This window comes from Aotus nancymaae, unplaced genomic scaffold (assembly GCF_030222135.1).
Source record: "Aotus nancymaae isolate 86718 unplaced genomic scaffold, 86718_ANA_hifiasm-v0.15.2.pri h1tg000030l, whole genome shotgun sequence".
Classification (NCBI taxonomy): Eukaryota; Metazoa; Chordata; class Mammalia; order Primates; family Aotidae; genus Aotus; species Aotus nancymaae.
In genome coordinates, this window is record NW_026988443.1 from 24,441,620 (window position 1) to 24,460,901 (window position 19,282).

Genomic DNA, 19,282 nt, shown 5'->3' on the forward strand with positions numbered 1-19,282 from the left:
GGTTCCAGCCGCGGTTTATGATTGAATCCTCTGATGTGTCTCCCACTAGATTCCACTATCATTAGCTTCACCGATACCAATGAGTGTGGGTCTGTTTTGTAGAAATGAATTTTATTTAATTTGGATCTTTTTGAAATTTACTCAAAATTGCAGTGAAGATGAAGGCAACAGAAAATATTTTCAAACTGAAACACTCAGCCGTCAGCTATTGTGGATACTGTCGAGAGAAAAAACAACCAATGCCAGTCAGCATCTGGTAAAGGAGGTTCTCTGGCTCGGCCCAGTGGCTTTGTTTTCTTGGCAAGAGGCTGTCTCCCATTTTTCAGGCAAGCTTCTCATCATTTCTCATCTCTTCTTTCAACAGACCACAAGAGGGCAGTGTTTTATCATATTCTCCTTGAATGGTATAATACCAACAGCGGGACGAGATGACTTCCAGAAGTAGAAATTGACTATTATGCCAAAATTGTTCACCAAAATTGATAAAACTCTAGGTTTACAATTGTGCCCCAAAAGTCCTGGGACTGGACCCCATCAGTTTAGCATAAGTCATCAGTTTAGCAATGATACAGAAAATAACCTTCCGAAAGTTTGAATAGATCAGAAATGAAGTACTTTTTGTGGAAGGCTGTTTTTAAGTATTAAAGGTACTATTTCCTTTCTTGAATTCACATTGCAGATGTGCATTGTGGATTTATGGGTTTATCTCTGCAAACCTTAAAGTAGAAGATTGCGAGGGCCAGGTGCGGTGGCTCATGCCTATAATCCCAGCACTTTGGGAGGCTGAGGCAGGCGGATCACCTGAGATCAGGAGTTCGAGACCAGCCTGGCCAATATGGTGAAACCCTGAATCTACTAAAAATACAAAAATTAGCCAGGTGTGGTGGTAGGCCCCTGTAATCCCAGCTTCTAGGGAGGCTGAGGTAGGAGAATCGCTGGAACCTGGGAGGCAGAGGTTGCGGTGAGCCAAGATCACGCCACTGCACTCCAGCTGGGCGACAGAGCAAGACTGTTACAAATATATATATATTTATTTATTTATTTAATAAAAAAGGTAGAAGATTGCAGTAAAGAAGAGATTGATTAGTTCTTCTTTTCAAGGTATCTATATGTACTGTATACAAACAATGGAAGTTGAAGAGTGAGATTCATGTTAGGCATATTAGTCACTGCATTGTAATTGAAAGCAAGAATATCATAAACAAGCGTTAGATTACTAACTGCCAAACAAGTTAAGTCCCTTAGGGCAGACAGATTCAGTCTTTTCTTTCTCTGAGCAATTCCCTTCTGCCATGAACTCCAGAGAGGTGATGAATAGAAATAGAACATTGGAGTGTTGAATGATACCTAGCCAGACTTTGCCCTAAAACTTTAGCCCTAAAAAGAGAATTAAATTGTGTAGATGCCTTTAAAGAACATTTTGAAGCTTCTTTCTACATCTTTCCCTAAGTGGCCTCTTGAGCCCAGTCGGATTTTGGTTATATGCCATGATAGTAATCATAACAATCAGTGACATTCAGTAATAAAATGATCCAAAAATGCATGAATACAGTCGATTCCCTCTCCTATTTATTCCTTGTGGAAAAAAAAAAAACCTCAAATCTTAAAACCTAAAGTGAGTCAGGGAAGCTTGGAAAGATACCCAGATCTGATAACATGTTATGAGGAAATCCAGTCTTATGAATCTTATTTTCTGGCTTTGATCTGGTTGTCAGCTGGGATGGACTTGCCCAAGTGATGGCCCACAGAAAGGCCAAATTTCTTATTTTTCTCCTCATCCTGCACCTCTTTTTTCATTAAGAATCCTGCCTGGAAGTTTAGATCAAAGAGGCTGCTTGGAGCAAAATACAGTGGTGTCTCGTCCCAAATATTCTCCAGGCGTTTCTTCCATCCTTCCAGGATCTGAATTCGGGTGTCTGCTGGAGTGTGCCCAATGCTGTATGTCAGTTGAGGTTCTAAGACTTGGAAGCCACAGAAATGCAGAATGCCACTCTGGGGATACAGAAAGCACAGAGAGGTAAGTCAACGAATTCCATGCAATTGTACTTTAAACAACAGAAGCTGGTCTGGGCTGCCCAGTAAGACACTCTGATAGGGAGGCCTCAGGCATCCTAGCGAATCATTTCGGAGCCACTGTCTCTGTCCTACCCTCTACCTAGCTGTTACCAACTTTAGCCTTTTCAGCTGTACTCTTCTTTAAATGCATAAACCCTTGAAACTGTGCCAACCTGAATCCTTTGCCAAGAAGGCTGGAAGTTCTATTACTTTAGGGAGTCTCAGTTTCTTGGCAGGTGACTCTTGCCAACGCATGTGTGTGCATTTCTCTGCCTTGCCATATAACCAGATGAGTCTTGCTTTTTTTTTTTTTTGAGACAGAGTCTCACTTACAGGCTGGAGTGCTGTGGCATGATCTCGGCTCACTGCAGCTTGCACCACCCAGGTTCAGGCTATTCTCATGCCTCAGCCTCCTGAGTAGCTGGGACTACAGGCATGTGCCACCATGCCCAGCTAATTTTTGTAACTTCAGTAGAGACAGAGTTTCACCATGCTGGCCAGGCTGGTCTCCCAAAGTGCAGGGATTACAGGCCCAGATGAGTCTTGATAAATGATTTTCATACATGGACACTCATGGGCTCTTCTCTCGAACCACCCTCTTTACAGAAATTATCCTGAGGGTCTGGTGACACCAATAAGCCCACCCCAGGCTTCAGTTTTATCCATGTCTAAACAAGCTGGACTAAATCATTTCTGTTTTCTTTGAAACAGGGTCTTGCCCTGTATCCCAGGCTGGAATGCAGTGGTGTGATCATAGCTCACTGCAGCCTCGAACTCCTGGGTCTCTCAGCCTCCCAAGTAGCTGGGAACACAGGTGTGTGCCATTACACCCAGCTAATTTTTTTTTTTTTTTTTTTTTAGAGACTAGGTTTCACTATGTTGCCCAGGCTAGTCTCAAACTCCTGGGCTCAAGCAATCCTTCTGACTCAGCCTCCTAATAAATCATTTCTTAAATTGTCCTGGGCTCTAATAGTCTATGGGACTGTATCAGCAACTTGGAGAAGGACAGGAAGGCTGGAGAGAGATGTCAGTCATCTGGCGAGACCAGGGCCCACGGCTGTACAAATCGAGGGTAGAAATCCGCACTTGTCCTTGGCTGGGAGAGAATGCTGTTTTCACATGCACACACGTGGGTGTTTTCTACATGCGTAGGCACCCAGGAAGGCAGGCAAGCTGCTAAAAGAAGCTCCCGTAGTTCTGAATCATGATGATGCTTCCATCTTCACAACTCAAGATCTGTTTTCAGCTGCTATCTTGATGCTTTGAACCCCATAGAAGGCTCAATTAATGAATTCCCCTGAAGGTTCATTGAAAATGAGGTACCTGGCTGGGCGCAGTGGCTTGCCCCTGTAATCCCAGCACTTTGGGAGGCTGAGGCGAGAGGATCATTTGAGATCAGGAGTTGAGACCAGCCTGGCCAACGTGGTGAAACCCTGTCTCTACTAAAAATACAAAAATTAGCCGAGCATGGTGACAGGTCCCTGTAATCGCTGCTACTTGGTAGGCTGACGCAGGAGAATTGCTTTAACCGAGCAGGTGGAGGTGGCAGTGAGCTAAGATGGTACCACTGTACTCCAGCCTGGGCAACAGAGCGACTCCACCTCAAAGAAAAAAAAAAAAAAGCCGGGCGCTGTGGCTCACGCCTGTAATCCCAGCACTTTGGGAGGCCGAGGCGGGTGGATCACGAGGTCAGGAGATCGAGACCATCCTGGTCAACATGGTGAAACCCCGACTCTACTAAAGATACGGAAAATTAGCTGGGCACGGTGGCACGTGCCTGTAATCCCAGCTACTCAGGAGGCTGAGGCAGGAGAATTGCCTGAACCCAGGAGGCGGAGGTTGCGGTGAGCCGAGATCGCGCCATTGCACTCCAGCCTGGGCAACAGAGCGACTCCATCTCAAAGAAAAAAAAAAAAAAAAAGAAAAGAAAAAAAAATGAGGTACCTGAATTGGCCAGAGAATGATATTCATGTCCCCGTGGACCCCTTGCAGAGAGTACATGGAGCCGCTGCCACCGGTGGTGATGGAAAGCACGGCCTTCTTACTCTGCAAAAGAAAAAAACAACACACTTCATTCCCCTCACATCCCCTTGGTGACAAGAAGTTAATGAAACAGCTCCAGGGAAAAGAACACACAAGTCCCTCCTATTTGCTGTTTATATTACTTCATACTTTGGCTCCTCGGAGCTACACAGTATGACTCTGCAGAAGTACTAGCCTAGACGGTCTACAGACAGGCGGCCTGGGGCAAACCAAGGATTCCAAACCCCACGTGTGGCTCAGGGCAAGGCTGTCACCACATCCAAAATGAGTGCTGGCTGCTGGCTGCCTAGATGGAGTGATTGATGGTTCTTATCCATCCTCCCACGTGGTAGGCATGGCGTAGGATAAGCTCTTTTTTTTTTTTTTTTTTTTGAGACAGAGTCTTGATTTGGTGCCAGGCGCCAGGCTAGAGTGCAGTGGCGCAATCTCGGCTCACAGCAATCTCCACCTCCTGGGTTCAAGCAGTTCTCCTGCCTCAGCCTCCTGAGTAGCTGGGACGACAGGACAGGTGCAACACCACACCCAGCTAATTTGTGGGCCAGGATGGTCTCGATCTCTTGACCTCGTGATCTGCCTGCCTCAGCCTCCCAAAGTGCTGGGATTACAGGCGTGAGCCACTGCATCCGGCCAAGCTCTTTCATCTGGAAGGTCTCAAGGTGTTCCCTGTGCAGGATTTGGGTCTCCAAAAAATAAGAGAGGCCTAGCCGGGCGCGGTGGCTCACGCTTGTAATTCTAGCACTTTGGGAGGCTGAGGTGGGTGGATCACCTGAGGTCAGGAGTTCAAAACCAGCCTGGCCATCATGGTGAAACCCCATCTTAAAAAAATAATAATAATAAATAAGACAGGCCTTCTTTTGTTTTGATTATGGGAATTTTTCACTCACATAAGTGAGGAAATAGTGCTGCATCTACACCACTCATCTCAATCTCAGTATTTTGCCATTCTAGTTTTAGCTTGACCTGTGACCCCCTTTTTCTCTGGAGCATTTTATTTTCTTTTTTCATTTGTTTTTTTTTTTTTTCTGAGACGAAGTCTGGCTCTGCCACCCAGACTGGAGTGCAGTGGCGTGATCTCAGCTCACTGCAACCTGCCTCCTGGTTCAAGCGATTCTCCTGCCTCAGCCTCCCAAGTAGTTGTGATTACAGGCGCCCACCACCATGCCCGGCTATTTTCTTTTCTTTTTTGAGACAGAATGTTGCTCTGTTCCTCAGGCTGGAGTGCAGTGGTGTGATCTCAGCTCACCGCAACCTCCGCCCCTCAAGTTCAAGCTGGGATTTCAGGCACGTGCCACCACGCCCAGCAAATTTTTTGTATTTTTAGTAGCCTGTTAGCCAGGACTGTCTCCATCTCCTGACCTCATGATCCACCTGCTTCGGCCTCCCAAAGAGCTAGGATTACAGGCGTGAGCCACCACACCTGGCCTAATTTTTATATTTTTAGTAGAGATGGGTTTTCACCATGTTGGCCAGGCTGGTCTCAAACTCCTAACCTCAGATGATCTGCCCGACTCAGCCTCCCAAAGTGCTGGGATTACAGGCGTAAGCCACCGCACCTGGCCTTTTATTTTTTAAGAGAGAGTATCATTCTGTTGCCCAGGCTGAGTGCAGTGGTGCAATCTCAGCTCACTGTAACCTCTGCCTTCTGGGTTTCAAGCAATTCTCCTGCCTTAGCCTCCCGAGTAGCTGGGATTATAGGCGCCCACCACCATGCCCAGCTAATTTTTGTATTTTTAGTACAGACTGGGTTTTGACATGTTAGCCAGGCTGACCTCAAGTGATCTGCCTGCCTCGGCCTCCCAAATTGCTGAGATTACAGGTGTGAGCCACCACGCCCAGCCTCTGGAGCATTTTAAAACAAATCCCAAACATCATGTCATTCCATCTGTAAAAACTTGATCATGCATCTCTCCCAAAGGGCCCAGAGCCTCAGCTTAGGATTTAATTGTGCTCAAAACCCTGCATCAGGGCAGGGCATGATAGCTCATGCCTGTAATCCCAGCACTTTGGGAGGCCGAGGCGGGCGGATCACGAGGTCAAGAGATTGAGACCATCCTAGACAACATGGTGAAACCCCGTCTCTACTAAAAATACAAAAATTAGCTGGGCATGGTGGCATGCGCCTGTAGTCCCAGCTACTCGGGAGGCTGATGCAGGAGAATTGCTTGAACCTGGGAGGCGGAGGTTGCACTGAGCTGAGGTCTCGCCATTGCATTCCAACCTGACTCCCGGCGACGGAGCAAGACTCTGTCTCAAAAAAAAAAAAAAAAAAAAAAAACCCTGCATCAGGACAGACTCCACCCAGAAGCCACTGTCAGAGCATTCCAAACTGTCCACCTACCCGGAAGGGTCCTTTGTCGTACATGGCAGCATATGTGTAAGCAAACTCTCCTACGAACACTCGCTCAAACCAGCCTTTCAGAATGGCAGGGACTCCAAACCACTGCAGGGGGAACTGCGGGACAGAAGACACCATTGAGGTCAGACCAGAGGCTCCCCCAGCCCGGAAGGCAGCCGGGGTGCTGAGCTGCTGTCCATGATGGCAATGAGGGGAGCCCCTCAGCCTTTCCCATTCCTCCTGGAAGTGTTAGCACTTTAAGGAAAGAGATCATTATTGTCCTTGGTCAGCCAACTTGACAGTCTTCTTTGGGCCTGAAAATGCAAATATCAAGTGGGCCGCAAGCAAAGCCACATACACAGATGACTTGTTTATATGAAATTTGTTTGTATGAAGTCACACTTGGCAGCAAAGTCTAAATAGCAAGGATTACAAACAAGGTTTGCCTCAGGGTGTGATGCCTCAATCAGTATTTTCCCAAGAGTTTGCTTTAGTAGGTGTGGTATCAACAATGTGACTGTTGGCTGGGCACAGTGGCTCACGCCTGTGATCCCAGCACTTTGGGAGGCTGAGGCAGGGAGATCACCTGAGGTCAGGAGTTTGAGACCAGCCTGGCCAACATGGCGAAACCCCGTCTCCACTAAAAATACAAAAATTAGCTGAGTGTGGTGGCATGTGCCTGAGTCCCAGCTACTTGGGGGTCTCAGACAGGAGAATCGCTTGAATCCAGGAGGCAAAGGTTGCAGTGAGCCCAGATCACACCATTGCTCTCCAGCCTGGGCAACAGAGCAAGACTCTGCCTCAAAAATTAAATAAATAAATAAAATTTCAAAAATAAAAATAATAATAAATAATAATTAGTGTGACTAAGGTTTATCAGGGACTTTCCATGAGAAAGTCTTGTCTGACCTCTTATTCTAATAAAAGCAGAGTAAGGACTATCCCAGGAGTTCTTATCCTCGATTCACGATATAAAGACATGACAGGCACTCGCCTATAATCCCAGCACTTTGGGAGGCTGAGGCAGGCGGATCACTTGAGCCCAAGAGTTTGAGACCAGCCTGGGCAGCATGGTGGGACCCCATCTGTACAAAAAATAAAAAAAAATTAGCAGGGCATGGTGGTGTGCACCGATAGTCCCAGCTATTCAGGAGACTGAGGTGGGAGGATAACTTGAGCCCAGGAGGTTGAGGCAGCAGAGGGCGGAGATCACGCCGCTGCACTCCAGCCTGACTGACCGTGAGAACTTGTGTCCAATTTTTTAAAAAAATTCTTTGTTAAAGGCATCCTTTGGGGTACTGGCTAGTGGCATGTGGCTTTGAAGATTCATGTGACTCATAACAACAGGCCCGCGGGTAGAAGAAAGGATCTCAAGGATTGGATGCTTTGTAGCTGATTGAATAAGAACAACAGTAAGAAAAAGCCACAGCCCGTACCACCCTCCTCGTGGATTCCAGATCATATACACTCTATGTTCAATATCAAAAGACTGGCTGGAATTGGCAAAAGCAAAGTCATTGAGTACGGTCACATTTATGGGAAAGATCATTGACGAGATGCCCACACAATCCCAGCATTGTCTGCTAAACGGTAAGGCAGCTTCCCGAAGAAGAAAGGCCATGGATTGCTGCAGAAACACATTCAGCAGGGTTTCAAAGCCCCCTTCAGCTGGCAGGCTATGATGGCAGGGAAGTCAACGTCTCATGCATCATTCTACAAAGTATGTGGGATTCTTATGGAGAAAGGAGGAAAACAGCAAATGTTGAGAGTCCTCCAGGAATCTCTAACTGAAGGGGAGATGAGGTATGTGGGAGAAAGCCAGTTCAAGGGTCGTACGTCATCTCTGCAGCTGCATTTCTTTTTTTTTTTTTTGAGACGGAGTTTCGCTCTTGTTACTCAGGCTGGAGTGCAATGGCGCGATCTCGGCTCACCGCAACCTCCACCTCCTGGGTTCAGGCAATTCTCCTGCCTCAGCCTCCTGAGTAGCTGGGATTACAGGCACACGCCACCATGCCCAGCTAATTTTTTGTATTAGTAGAGACGGGGTTTTACCATGTTGACCAGGATGGTCTCGATCTCTTGACCTCGTGATCCACCCGCCTCGGCCTCCCAAAGTGCTGGGATTACAGGCTTGAGCCACCACGCCCGGCCGTTGCAGCTGCATTTCTATATGTAACAGTAATACAACCGGATTCCCAATATCTGTGAAATCCGTGTAATACTGCACCTTTAAAGTAATCACCCTTATTTGTAAAGAATGCAGTCAAATGGGTGACTGTTCTAAGATCCCATAGCTAATCAGGTGACAGGTGTAGGACAACAAGCAGGCAAGTGTCCCTGACACCCCTTCTGATGTCCCCTCATACCTGGAATATCACAAGGTCTGCGGCTTCCAGCTTCTTTTGTTCAGCCACAATATCCGGGCTCAGACGGCCTTCTTTATAAGCCAGAGTAGATTCAGCAGCATACTGAAAGTTCTCAGGGTCCTTCAGTTTACCTGCAGAGAAGAAAAAGAGAGGCTGGGGCCAGCGGGGCCAAGGCTGGGCCAGAGGACCCACAGGCAAGGAGATCCACAAAGAACTGATTAAAGAGGGGAGGAGGAGCTCCTACCTGTGAAGTCCTTTCTGGAAATGATGGGATTGAAGTTCATGGCGTAGAGGTCCGACTCGGCCACCTCCCATCCTTTCTTCTTCAAAGCCACTGCGGCAGCCTCCTTCATGGCATAGTTGAAGGATGTCCTCTCTGAGTGAGCCAGGACGACCAGTGCTTTTCTGCCTACCGAGACACACACAAAGCACACGGGGAAAACCCATTACCAACCATCAAATCTTCAGCTACAGGGGAGCTGCAGTCTGTAAAGGAAGGGGCAGCTTTGTTAGACATTAGGTTATTGCAATCCATCCTCTGCTGCCAGAAATGTATTTTCCCCTTAAAAGTGCCAAAGATTAAAGGAAGCATTTAAATCAGTGGCTGATTTAATAGACGGTGCTGACGGCTGAGCGCCATGTCTCACGCCTGTAATCCCAACACTTTGGGAGGTCAAGGTGAGCGGATCACCTGAGGTCAGGAGTTCAAGACCAGCCTGGGCAACATGGTAAAACCCTATCTCTACAAAAAAAATACAAAAAACTAGCTGGGCATGGTGACTCGTGCCTGTAATCCCAGGTACTGGGGAGGCTGAAGTGGGAGGACTGCTTGAGCCCGGGAGTTCGAGGCTGCAGTGAGCTATGATTGAACCACTGAGTGACAGAGTGAGAACCTGTCTCTAAAAAATGAACTGTGCAGTTTTTAGAGTGTTTATTGTAGTCATCAAAAAAGTTTTTGGTTTTAATTACCCCATTAACACATCACATGCAGTCATAATTTCCAGTAGATTAAAGATCAAATTTTTTTAAATGAAACTATTTAAATAATAAAGAAGGAATAGTAGAATTTGTATAACCTCAGGGTAGAGAGTCCATTATAAAAAAAAAAATTTGACGGGGCATGGTGGCTCATGCCTATAATCCCAGCACTTTGGGAGGCTGAGGTGGGCAGATCACGAGGTCAAAAGATCAAGACTGGCCAGGCGCGGTGGCTCACGCCTATAATCCCAGCACTCTGGGAGGCTGAGGCGGGTGGATCACGAGGTCAAGAGATCGAGACCATCCTGGTCAACATGGTGAAACCCCATCTCTACTAAAAATACAAAAATTAGCTGGACATGGTGGCGTGCGCCTGTAGTCCCAGCTACTTGGGAGGCTGAGGCAGGAGAATTACTTGAACCCAGGAGGCGGAGGTTGCGGTGAGCCGAAATCATGCCATTGTACTCCAGCCTGGGTACCAAGAGCGAAACTCCATCTCGGAAAAAAAAAAAAAAAGATCGAGGCCATCCGGGCCAATATGGTGACCCCATCTCTACTAAAAATACAAAAATCAGCCAGGCATGGTGGTGCACGCCTGTAATTCCAGCTACTTGGAGGCTGAGGCAGGAGAATTGCTTGAACCTGGGAGGTGGAGGTTGCAGTGAGCCAGGATTGTGCCACTGCACTCCAGCCTGGGCGACAAGAGCAAGACTTCGTCTCAAAAAAAAATAAAATTGTTTAGCAATAAGCACCATAAACAAAGTCAAAAGATACCCGCTGGGAGAAGAAATCTGCACATCTCATCACAGAGTTAGTGACACTGCCAGTGAGTGCCCACAAATAATTAGAAAAGAACAGATGGTGCAATGGAAAGTGGGTCAAGGACCTGCACACACTGTTCGCAGAACAGGAAAGGCGAATGGCAACGAACAAATAGAAAGATGCTCTGCGTGGCCTGTCAGGGAAAGCAAAATCAGAACGAGGTATTTACCCATGAGATTGGCACCAAGAAATGTAAAACAAATAACATCGAGGGCTATGAAGATTGTACTAACAGAAAAATTGGTGCATTACTGATGGGAATATGAATTGGCACAACCTTTAGGGAAAGTAATCAGGCAGAATCTCTTAAAACTTTAAAGAACATAAATCTTTTATTTCCCTCTCCAATTTGGGGAAATCTGTTCTACAGACTAAAAGCATTGGGCTATAAGAGCAAGGATGTGTATTACACCATGCTTTTCACCGGCAAAAATTAGATATAACCTGATTGTCTATTTATGGGTAACATTTTAATAAATTATGGGTATATCCACACTACAGGATATTTTGCTGTTAGCAAGAATGAGTTGACCGGGCGCGGTGGCTCACTCCTGTAATCCCAGCACTTTGGGAGGCCGAGGCGGGCAGATCACCTGAGGTCAGGAATTCAAGACCAGCCTGGCCAACATGGTAAAACCCTGTCTCTACAAAAATACAAAAATTAGCCAGACGTGGTGGCAGGTGACTGTAGTCCCAACTACTTGGGAGGCCGAGGCAGGAGAATCGCTTGAACCCAGGAGGCGGAGGTTACAGTGAGCCGAGATCATGCCATTGCACTCCAGCCTGGGCGACTGAGTAAGACCCTGTCTCAGAAAATTCAGGTGCTGCCAATGTGAGAGAATTAACAGCTGGGGCCTGTGAGAGATAATTAAGCGAGGCAGGGCTCCTTCCTCGTGAGCGGGATTAAGGGCCTCATAAAAGAAGCTTCACCCAGCACGGGGCTCACCTGCCCTTCCGCCTTCCACCTTCTACCTCACACCGTCCATGTCAGGACACAGCATTCCTCCAAATGCAGCTCTCACCAGACAACCATACCTTCCAGCACCTTGATCTTGGACATCCCAGCTTCCAGAACTGTGAGAAATCAATTTCTCTTTTTTTATGAATTATCTAGTTCCAGTTATTCTGTTATGGCAGCATGAAATAGACTAAGACAAACCCTGTGAGGTCAATACTGTGAGTAGCCTCATGTTATGGATGAGAAAACCGAGGCACCCAAGTGAGTAGTCATGAAGTGGTGAAACTGGAATGATGTGAAAATGTGAAGAGTGGCTGGGCGTGGTGGCTCACACCTATAATCCCAGCACTTTGAGAGGCCAAGGCAGGCAGATTGCTTGAGCCCAGGAGTTTGAGACCAGCCTGGCCAACATGGAGAAACCCCATTTCAACAACAACAACACAAAAAATTAGCGTGGTGGTGTGTGCCTGTAGTCCCCGCTACTCAGGAGGCTGAGGAGCAAGGATTACTTGAGCAAGGGAGGTGGAGGTTGCAGTGAGCCATGATCATGCCACTGCACTCCAGCCTGGGCGAAGGTGAGACTGCCTCAAAAAATAGAAAGATGGGGGTGGGGTGGGAGAGGGAGTGGAGGGAGAGAGGGAAAGAGGGAAATACAAGTAACAACATGCAAGGGCATAAACCCCCACAGCTGCTCCTGATAACGTGCACTGCTACTTCATACCCTAAAATGAACAGTGGGTGGAGCTGGGAGAGAAGGCATCTGCGACTTTTTTGCACTATCTATCTGAATAACTAAAAATAACTAAAATAACTAGAAAAGCACGTTGAAGGCTTAAGCTCTCTTCCTGCCTTTATTATTGACCACAGCTGGCAATGGAGGCGCCTCTTGGGCTAACTTTGAGGGCCCAGCGTGCCACACCAGGGGATTTCCAAACTTCATCCTAGGGTTTTGGACTCTCGAAACTAAAATTCAGTGGAATAGGTGTTGGAGGATGATTTAAATGCGCTGGAAGTGATTGGCCGCCTTTGGGTAGCCTGGGAAAAGGGAAAGGAAGTTCTAAGGCTGCCTCAACAAATTCCTACCTCATTAACCCACGGATTTAACATGCTTGGGAGGCAAGTGAGCACATGAAGCTCTAACATGTGTTTTCTTTGTGACTGACCTTGCCATTAGTTGTATCAGTGTGTACTCAACACGGCTCTGACAGTTTTTATTCTACTGACTTCTCATCAATGTTAACAAGTAGTAAACAGTCAAGGCACTTCTCAGAAGATGAGCGTCAGGATATCCATCTCTAGCTCTTTGAAGGAGCTCACACTCTAATAGGTATAGGCATGCCTGTGACTTTAAAATTTTGCACGTGAGGCAACACACAAACAGGAATAATAACATTTGCAACAAATACAACCACCAAAGTGTAGCACCTGTGAAACACAGATCCCAAAAACAACTCGAAAGAGTAATGGACAGAAGAGGCTGTGGGCCGGGCGCGGTGGCTCCTGCCTGCCCTCTCAGCACTTTGGGAGGCCAAGATGGGCAAATTACCTAATGTCAGGAGTTCCAGACCAGCCTGCTCAACACAGTGAAACCCCATCTCTACAAAACAGAAAAAAAATTAGCCAGGCATGGTGGCAGGGCCTGTAATCCCAGCTACTTGGGAGGCTGAGGCAGGAGAATCACTTGAACCAGGGAGGTGGAGGGTGCAGTGAGCTGAAATCGCACTGCTGCACTCCAGCCTGGGCAACAGAGCAAGACTCTGTCTCAAACAAACAAACAAAAAAATGGTTGTGAATAGGCAATTAACAGAAAGGAAGTTTTCTGGGCCTGGAAGGTTCATTTTCCCTTCCTGCCACCCACCTAGCTGAACAACATGACCTGGAAGGAGTTACAGCATTATCCTGAGAGGCCCCAGATGCATGTACAGATAACCTCCTCAGGGTACCGTGGCATTAGTGTGCTAGGAGAGGTAAGGGGCAAAGTTCAACAGAGGGCCGCACGCAGTGGCTCACAGCTGTAATCCCAGCACTTTGGGAGGCCAAGAGGGGTGGATCACTTGAGGTCAGGAGTTTGAGACCAGCCTTGCCAACATGGTAAAAACCCGTCTCTACTAAAAATACAAAAATGAGCTGGGCGTGGTGGCGTACACCTATAATCCTAGCTGCTGGGGAGGCTGAGGCATGAGAATGGCTTGAACCTGGGACGCAAAGATTGCAGTGAGCCCAGATCATGCCACTGCACTCCAGCCTGGGCAACAGAGTGAGACTCCATCTCAGAAGGAAACATCAGGACTGGAGGGCTGGCTCATTAGGAAGGGTTCTGAGAGGAGCTTGCCATTTGAGCTGAATCTTGGTGTTGAACTCTTGGCCTCAAGCAGTTCTCCTGCTTCAGCCTCCAAAATGCTGGGATTACAGGCATGAGCCACCATGCCCAGCAGAAAAAATTTTTTTTTAATTATCTGGGTTTCAAGTTATTCTGCTCTGACCAAAAAAATTAGCTGGGTGTGGTGGCACACACATGTAGTCCCAGCTACTCAGGAGGCAAAGATGGGACAATCACTTGAGCCCAGGAGGTCAAAACTGTCGTGAGCCCAGATCATGCCACTGCACTCCAGCCTGGGCAACAGAGCAAGACCCTGTCTCAAAAAGAAAAAAAGAAGTATGATAAGGGCAAGACTTAGTAGCAGTTCATGCATTCGCCTTCTGCCTTCTCGGCTCACTTGAATCCTCCAGGGAATATAAGTGCAAGTCAGATTCGTCTATTAGTTGCAAACAAAAAACCTGGATGTTTCAGTTAACCTCAAGATTTGGTTAGCTGTATACAGCTAAAACTAATTATACAAGATCCAAGTCTTCCCTTTTCCCTCATTACCACCCGCTTTTTTGTGTTTAAGCTACACAGAAACACAGAACATTCTGTAAGATTGAAAAGTCAGGGGGGCCAGGCACGGTGGCTCACGCCTATAATCCCAGCACTTTGGGAGGCCAAGGCAGGTGGATCACGAGGTCAAGAGATCGAGACCATCCTGGTCAACAAGGTGAAACCGTGTCTCTACTAAAAAATACAATTAGCTGGGCATGGTGGTGCACGCCTGTAGTCCCAGCTACTCGGGAGGCTGAGGCAGAATTTCTTGAACCCAGGAGACGGAGGTTGCAGTGAGCCAAGATCGCGCCATTGCACTCCAGCCTGGGTAACAAGAGCGAAACTCTGTCTCAAAAAAAAAAAGTCAGGAGATAGTTCCTGCCCTAGTATTGGAGGAGAGGGTGCCAGTGCCTCAGGGCAGCTGAAGAATGAAATCCAAGGGAAACAGCCGCCACCACGGGTATGCAGGAAGCCTCTCAGCTCTCAGAATCTATTCCCTGCTGTCTCCCCCAGCAACTAATGCTGGGCTTCTAATCCCCAGGTTCCTCCCTTTCTCAGAGATCCTGACAATTTTAGTTTGTCAACTGCAAGGGCAATCTCTTCCCCCACTCACTTTGACCGAGATGGGTTTCTTGTCTGTGCAGGTGCTTTTTTTCTTTTTTTTTTTTTGAGATGGAGTCCTACTGTGGCCAGGCTGGAGTGCAGTGGCACGATCTCCACTCACTGCAACCTCCGCCTCCCTGGTACAGGTGCATTTTTAGAGGCAGGACCAGGTTGACAGGGAAGGAAATTACAAAAAGGCAGAATTCTGCCCCAGCTGAGGCAACAGCTTTCTAAATCTTAGCACTGTCCAATCTCAGAGTGAAATTTGGGAAACAGCTCTCAGTCCCTGCAGTTGTCTCAGCTGGTTATTTATGCCTCAGGTGGAGTTGGGGTACCCTCTAAGTTCCCCTAGGGTTGATGGACAAGTGGGGAGGCTCTATCACTGAAATGGACCCAATACCAGAAACAGATCCAGTGCTACCCAATCAGGTTTGCCTGATCCAAGGGCCTCAATGGAAAATACCTCCCAAGGCCGGGCACGGAGACTTGAGCCTGTAATCCCAACGCTTTGGGAGGCCGAGGTGGGTGGATCACCTGAGATAGGGGGTTCGAGACCACGCTGACCAACATGGTGAAACCCCTGTCTCTACTGAAAATACAAACTTAGCTGGGTGTGGTGGTGCACGCCTGTAATCCCAGCTACTCGGGAGGCTGAGGCGGGAGAATCACTTGAACCCAGAAGGCGAGGTTGCAGTGAGCCAAGATCTCACCATTGCACCCCAGCCTGGGCGACCAGAGCGAAACTCCATCTCAAAAACACAAAACAAAATAAAACCTGAGGCTGGCAGCCTGGAGCCGGTTCTGGTCTCCGTCAAACTAAAGGTATCAATTTCCTCCACTCCTGCCCACCAATCGCCTGATCTCATTTTCTTCGGAAGCCGGGAATTCACATTTTTAAGTGAAATCACCCATTTTAATGTTAGCAACTTATTTCAAAGTGTTTTAAATACTATAGACCAAAAGAGATATGGACTGTGACCGCAAGCCTGATCTGGCCTCTGACGGTCAGTTTCTGAACTAACCCCAGTTTTGGAGGGAATGTCGGCTTCCAAGGTCTGCTTCCTAAATGTCCACTAGAGTTCGTGGGGTGGAGTGAGGGAGTATCCGCGGCTCCTCATACAAACAGAAGCTCTCCCTCTCCCGGAGTCCGATCAAGGCTCATCCCAGGACCCTAATCTCTCCCTTTGTGCATTTTGAGGCAAGGAACAAAACTCAGGGCTAAGCCCTTACAACCACCTCCACACGCACCAGCTCTCCAGAAACGCAAGAACTTCGCCCTTCGCGGCACTCACCGGCCATGGCTCCGATGCAGTCCAGGGCACTGATTGGCTGGGCTCGTGGCTGCTGGGGCGACCCTGGCCGGGGAGTAGGTTCTCGGGGCTGCGCGGCAGGGGCTGCAACCGTGCAGGAGTCCTGAGTGCGCGGCGCATTCTCTCTTATATCGGCTGCCCCGCCCATTTGAGTTGGACAGCCAACCAGGGTGGTACCCAACGCCTGGTCCTGGGGCGCTGGGCAGAGGCTGCAGAGGCTGCAGTTCCAGGAAGGGAGGGAGCCTGGGGGATGAAGGAGGGGGCCCTTCCACTCCCGCTCGCCCTAGTAACTGGTGGAAGTCAAGAAAAGTCTCTGGGGGTGGGGGGAGGGGGTTTGTGGTGGGGGGGTGACAGAGACCTCAAAAATCTGGCTGGAGGGGCTAGGCAGGCCCATCTGTGCACAATGTCCTGAGGGGCAAGGGGAAACAAGGAGGAAGTTGTTCCCAAGGAGTTCAGGGATCGGCTGGCCACGCCCTTCGGGCCTTGGCAAGAAACCGGGCAGCAACAGCCGGATGCAGGTTACTGTGGTTTCCCAGGGTCAGATTCAGCTGAGTCACTGTGACTGGATTTGGAAGGCTGACAGCACTGAGGAGACTTGCTCCGTAGAAATGCGTTTGTTTCTTCCTTTTCTTTTTGAGACGGGGTTGGTCTCGAACTCCTGAACTCAGGTAATCCACCCGCCTCGGCCTCCCAAAGTGCTGGGATTACAGGTGTGAGCCACCGCACCCGGCCTGTTTCTTATTTTTAAGATTCATATTTTGCACCTGGGGGCACGTACAATGTACTTCTGTGGGTGTCTGCCGCTGGACCACCCCTGCTCCTCAAAGCGGGTAATTGGGAAACTAATTGGTTTTATTTCCCCATGAACTAAAGCAAGGCTGGTGTGGAGATAGCAGTTACAGGGAAGATTTAAAAAATAGCCAAAACAGAACCAAGTGTACTGGCTTTACACAAAATCTCACACAAAGGTACAGAACGGAGCAGAGCAAATCTGGGCCGGAGTTGGTGGCCCACGCCTGTAATCCTAACACTTTGGGAGGCCGAGGCAGGGGAATCAATTGAGGTCAGGAGTTTCTGACCAGCCTGGCCAACCTGGTGAAACCTAGTCTCTGCTAAAAATACAAAAATTAACCAGGTGTGGTGGCGTGCACCTGTAGTCCCAGCTACTTGGGAGGCTGAGGCAAGAGAATTGCTTGAACCTGAGAGGCAGAGGTAGCAGTGAGCCGAGATTGTGCCACTGGACTCCAGCCTGGGCGACAGAGTGAGACTGTCTCAAAAAAAAAAACCAAAACCAAAAAAAAAAAAAAAAAAAACTATAAAGTAACAATTATAGTGAAGAGGGGAGACATACTGTCAAAAGGCGAAGGAAAAATAACTAGAACTTTAAAGTGGTAATTAACCATCAGAACAATGACAGATGCGGGTGATGAGGATCACACAGAACCCTTCCATTGTCCCTCCAGTGCAAAATTTAAGAAGGCACCAGAATTAAAAAAAAAAAAGCCTGTCGCTGTGGCGCACACCTGTAATCCCAGCTCGTAGGGAGGCAGAGGCGGGAGCATAGCCTGAGCCCAGGAGTTCCCTGCCTGGGCAATATAGCAAGACCCTGTTCTCTTAGGGGAAAAAAAGGCACCAGAAAACTCAGCAACAAGATAAATAATTATTTATTTATTTATTTTTCTTTATATAAAGATTTTATTTTATTTATTGCATTTTAGGTTTTGGGGTACATGTGAAGAACATGCAAGATTGTTGCATAGGTACACACATGGCAGTGTGATTTGCTGCCTTCCTGCCCGTCACCTATATCTGGCATTTCTCCCCATGCTGTCTCTCCCCAACTCCCCACTCCCCGCTGTCCCTTCCCTTCCCCGCCAACAGACCCCAGTGGGTGATGCCCCCCTCCCTGTGTCCATGTGTTCTCATTGTTCAACACCCACCTATGAGTGAGAACATGCGGTGTTTGATTTTCTGTTCTTGTGTCAGTTTGCTGAGAATGGTGGTTTCCAGGTTCATCCATGTCCCTACAAAGGACACAAACTCATTGTTTTTGATGGCTGCATAATATTCCATGGTGTATATGTGCCACATTTTCCCTGTCCAGTCTATCATTGATGGGCATTTGGGTTGGTTCCAGGTCTTTGCTATTGTAAACTGTGCTGCAGTGAACATTCGTGTGCATGTGTCCTTATAGTAGAACGATTTCTAATCCTTTGGATATATACCCAGTGATGGGATTGCTGGGTCAAATGGAATTTCTATTTCTAGGTCCTTGAGGAATCGCCACACTGTCTTCCACAATGGTTGAACTAATTTACACTCCCACCAACAGTGTAAAAGTGTTCCTATTTCTCCACATCCTCTCCAGCATCTGTTGTCTCCAGATTTTTTAATGATCGCCATTCTAACTGGCGTGAGATGGTGTCTTAATGTAGTTTTGATTTGCATTTCTCTAATGACCAGTGATGATGAGCATTTTTTCATATGTTTGTTGGCCTCATGTATGTCTTCTTTTGTAAAGTGTCTGTTCATATCCTTTGCCCACCTTTGAATGGGCTTGTTTTTTTCTTGTAAATCTGTTTTAGTTCTTTGTAGATTCTGGATATTAGCCCTTTGTCAGATGGGTAGACTGCAAAAATTTTTTCCCGTTCTGTTGGTTGCCGATTCACTTTAATGACTGTTTCTTTTGCCGTGCGGAAGTTGTGGAGTTTGATTAGGTCCCATTTGTCTATTTTGGCTTTTGTTGCCAATGCTTTTGGTGTTTTGGTTATGAAGTCCTTGCCTACACCTATGTCCTGAATGGTCTTGCCTAGATTTTCTTCTAGGGTTCTTATGGTGTTACGTCTTATGTTTAAGTCTTTAATCCATCTGGAGTTAATTTTAGTGTAAGGTGTCAGGAAGGGGTCCAGTTTCTGCTTTCTGCACATGGCTAGCCAGTTTACCCAACACCAT

General features: G+C 47.6%; 1 protein-coding gene across 1 annotated transcript; it reads right to left on the bottom strand.

Moving 5' to 3' along the window:
• Positions 1 to 1,547: 1,547 nt before the first annotated feature.
• Positions 1,548 to 16,600, bottom strand: NQO1 (NAD(P)H quinone dehydrogenase 1). The gene is made up of 6 exons (XM_064383247.1): positions 16,313 to 16,600; positions 9,044 to 9,208; positions 8,800 to 8,930; positions 6,437 to 6,550; positions 4,000 to 4,101; positions 1,548 to 1,992 (listed from the first exon to the last, which is right to left on the bottom strand). The coding sequence occupies exons 1-6, from the start codon at positions 16,476 to 16,478 to the stop codon at positions 1,687 to 1,689; spliced, it is 984 nt and encodes a 327-aa protein (XP_064239317.1). The 5' UTR covers positions 16,479 to 16,600; the 3' UTR covers positions 1,548 to 1,686.
• Between the last annotated feature and the right edge of the window lie 2,682 nt (positions 16,601 to 19,282).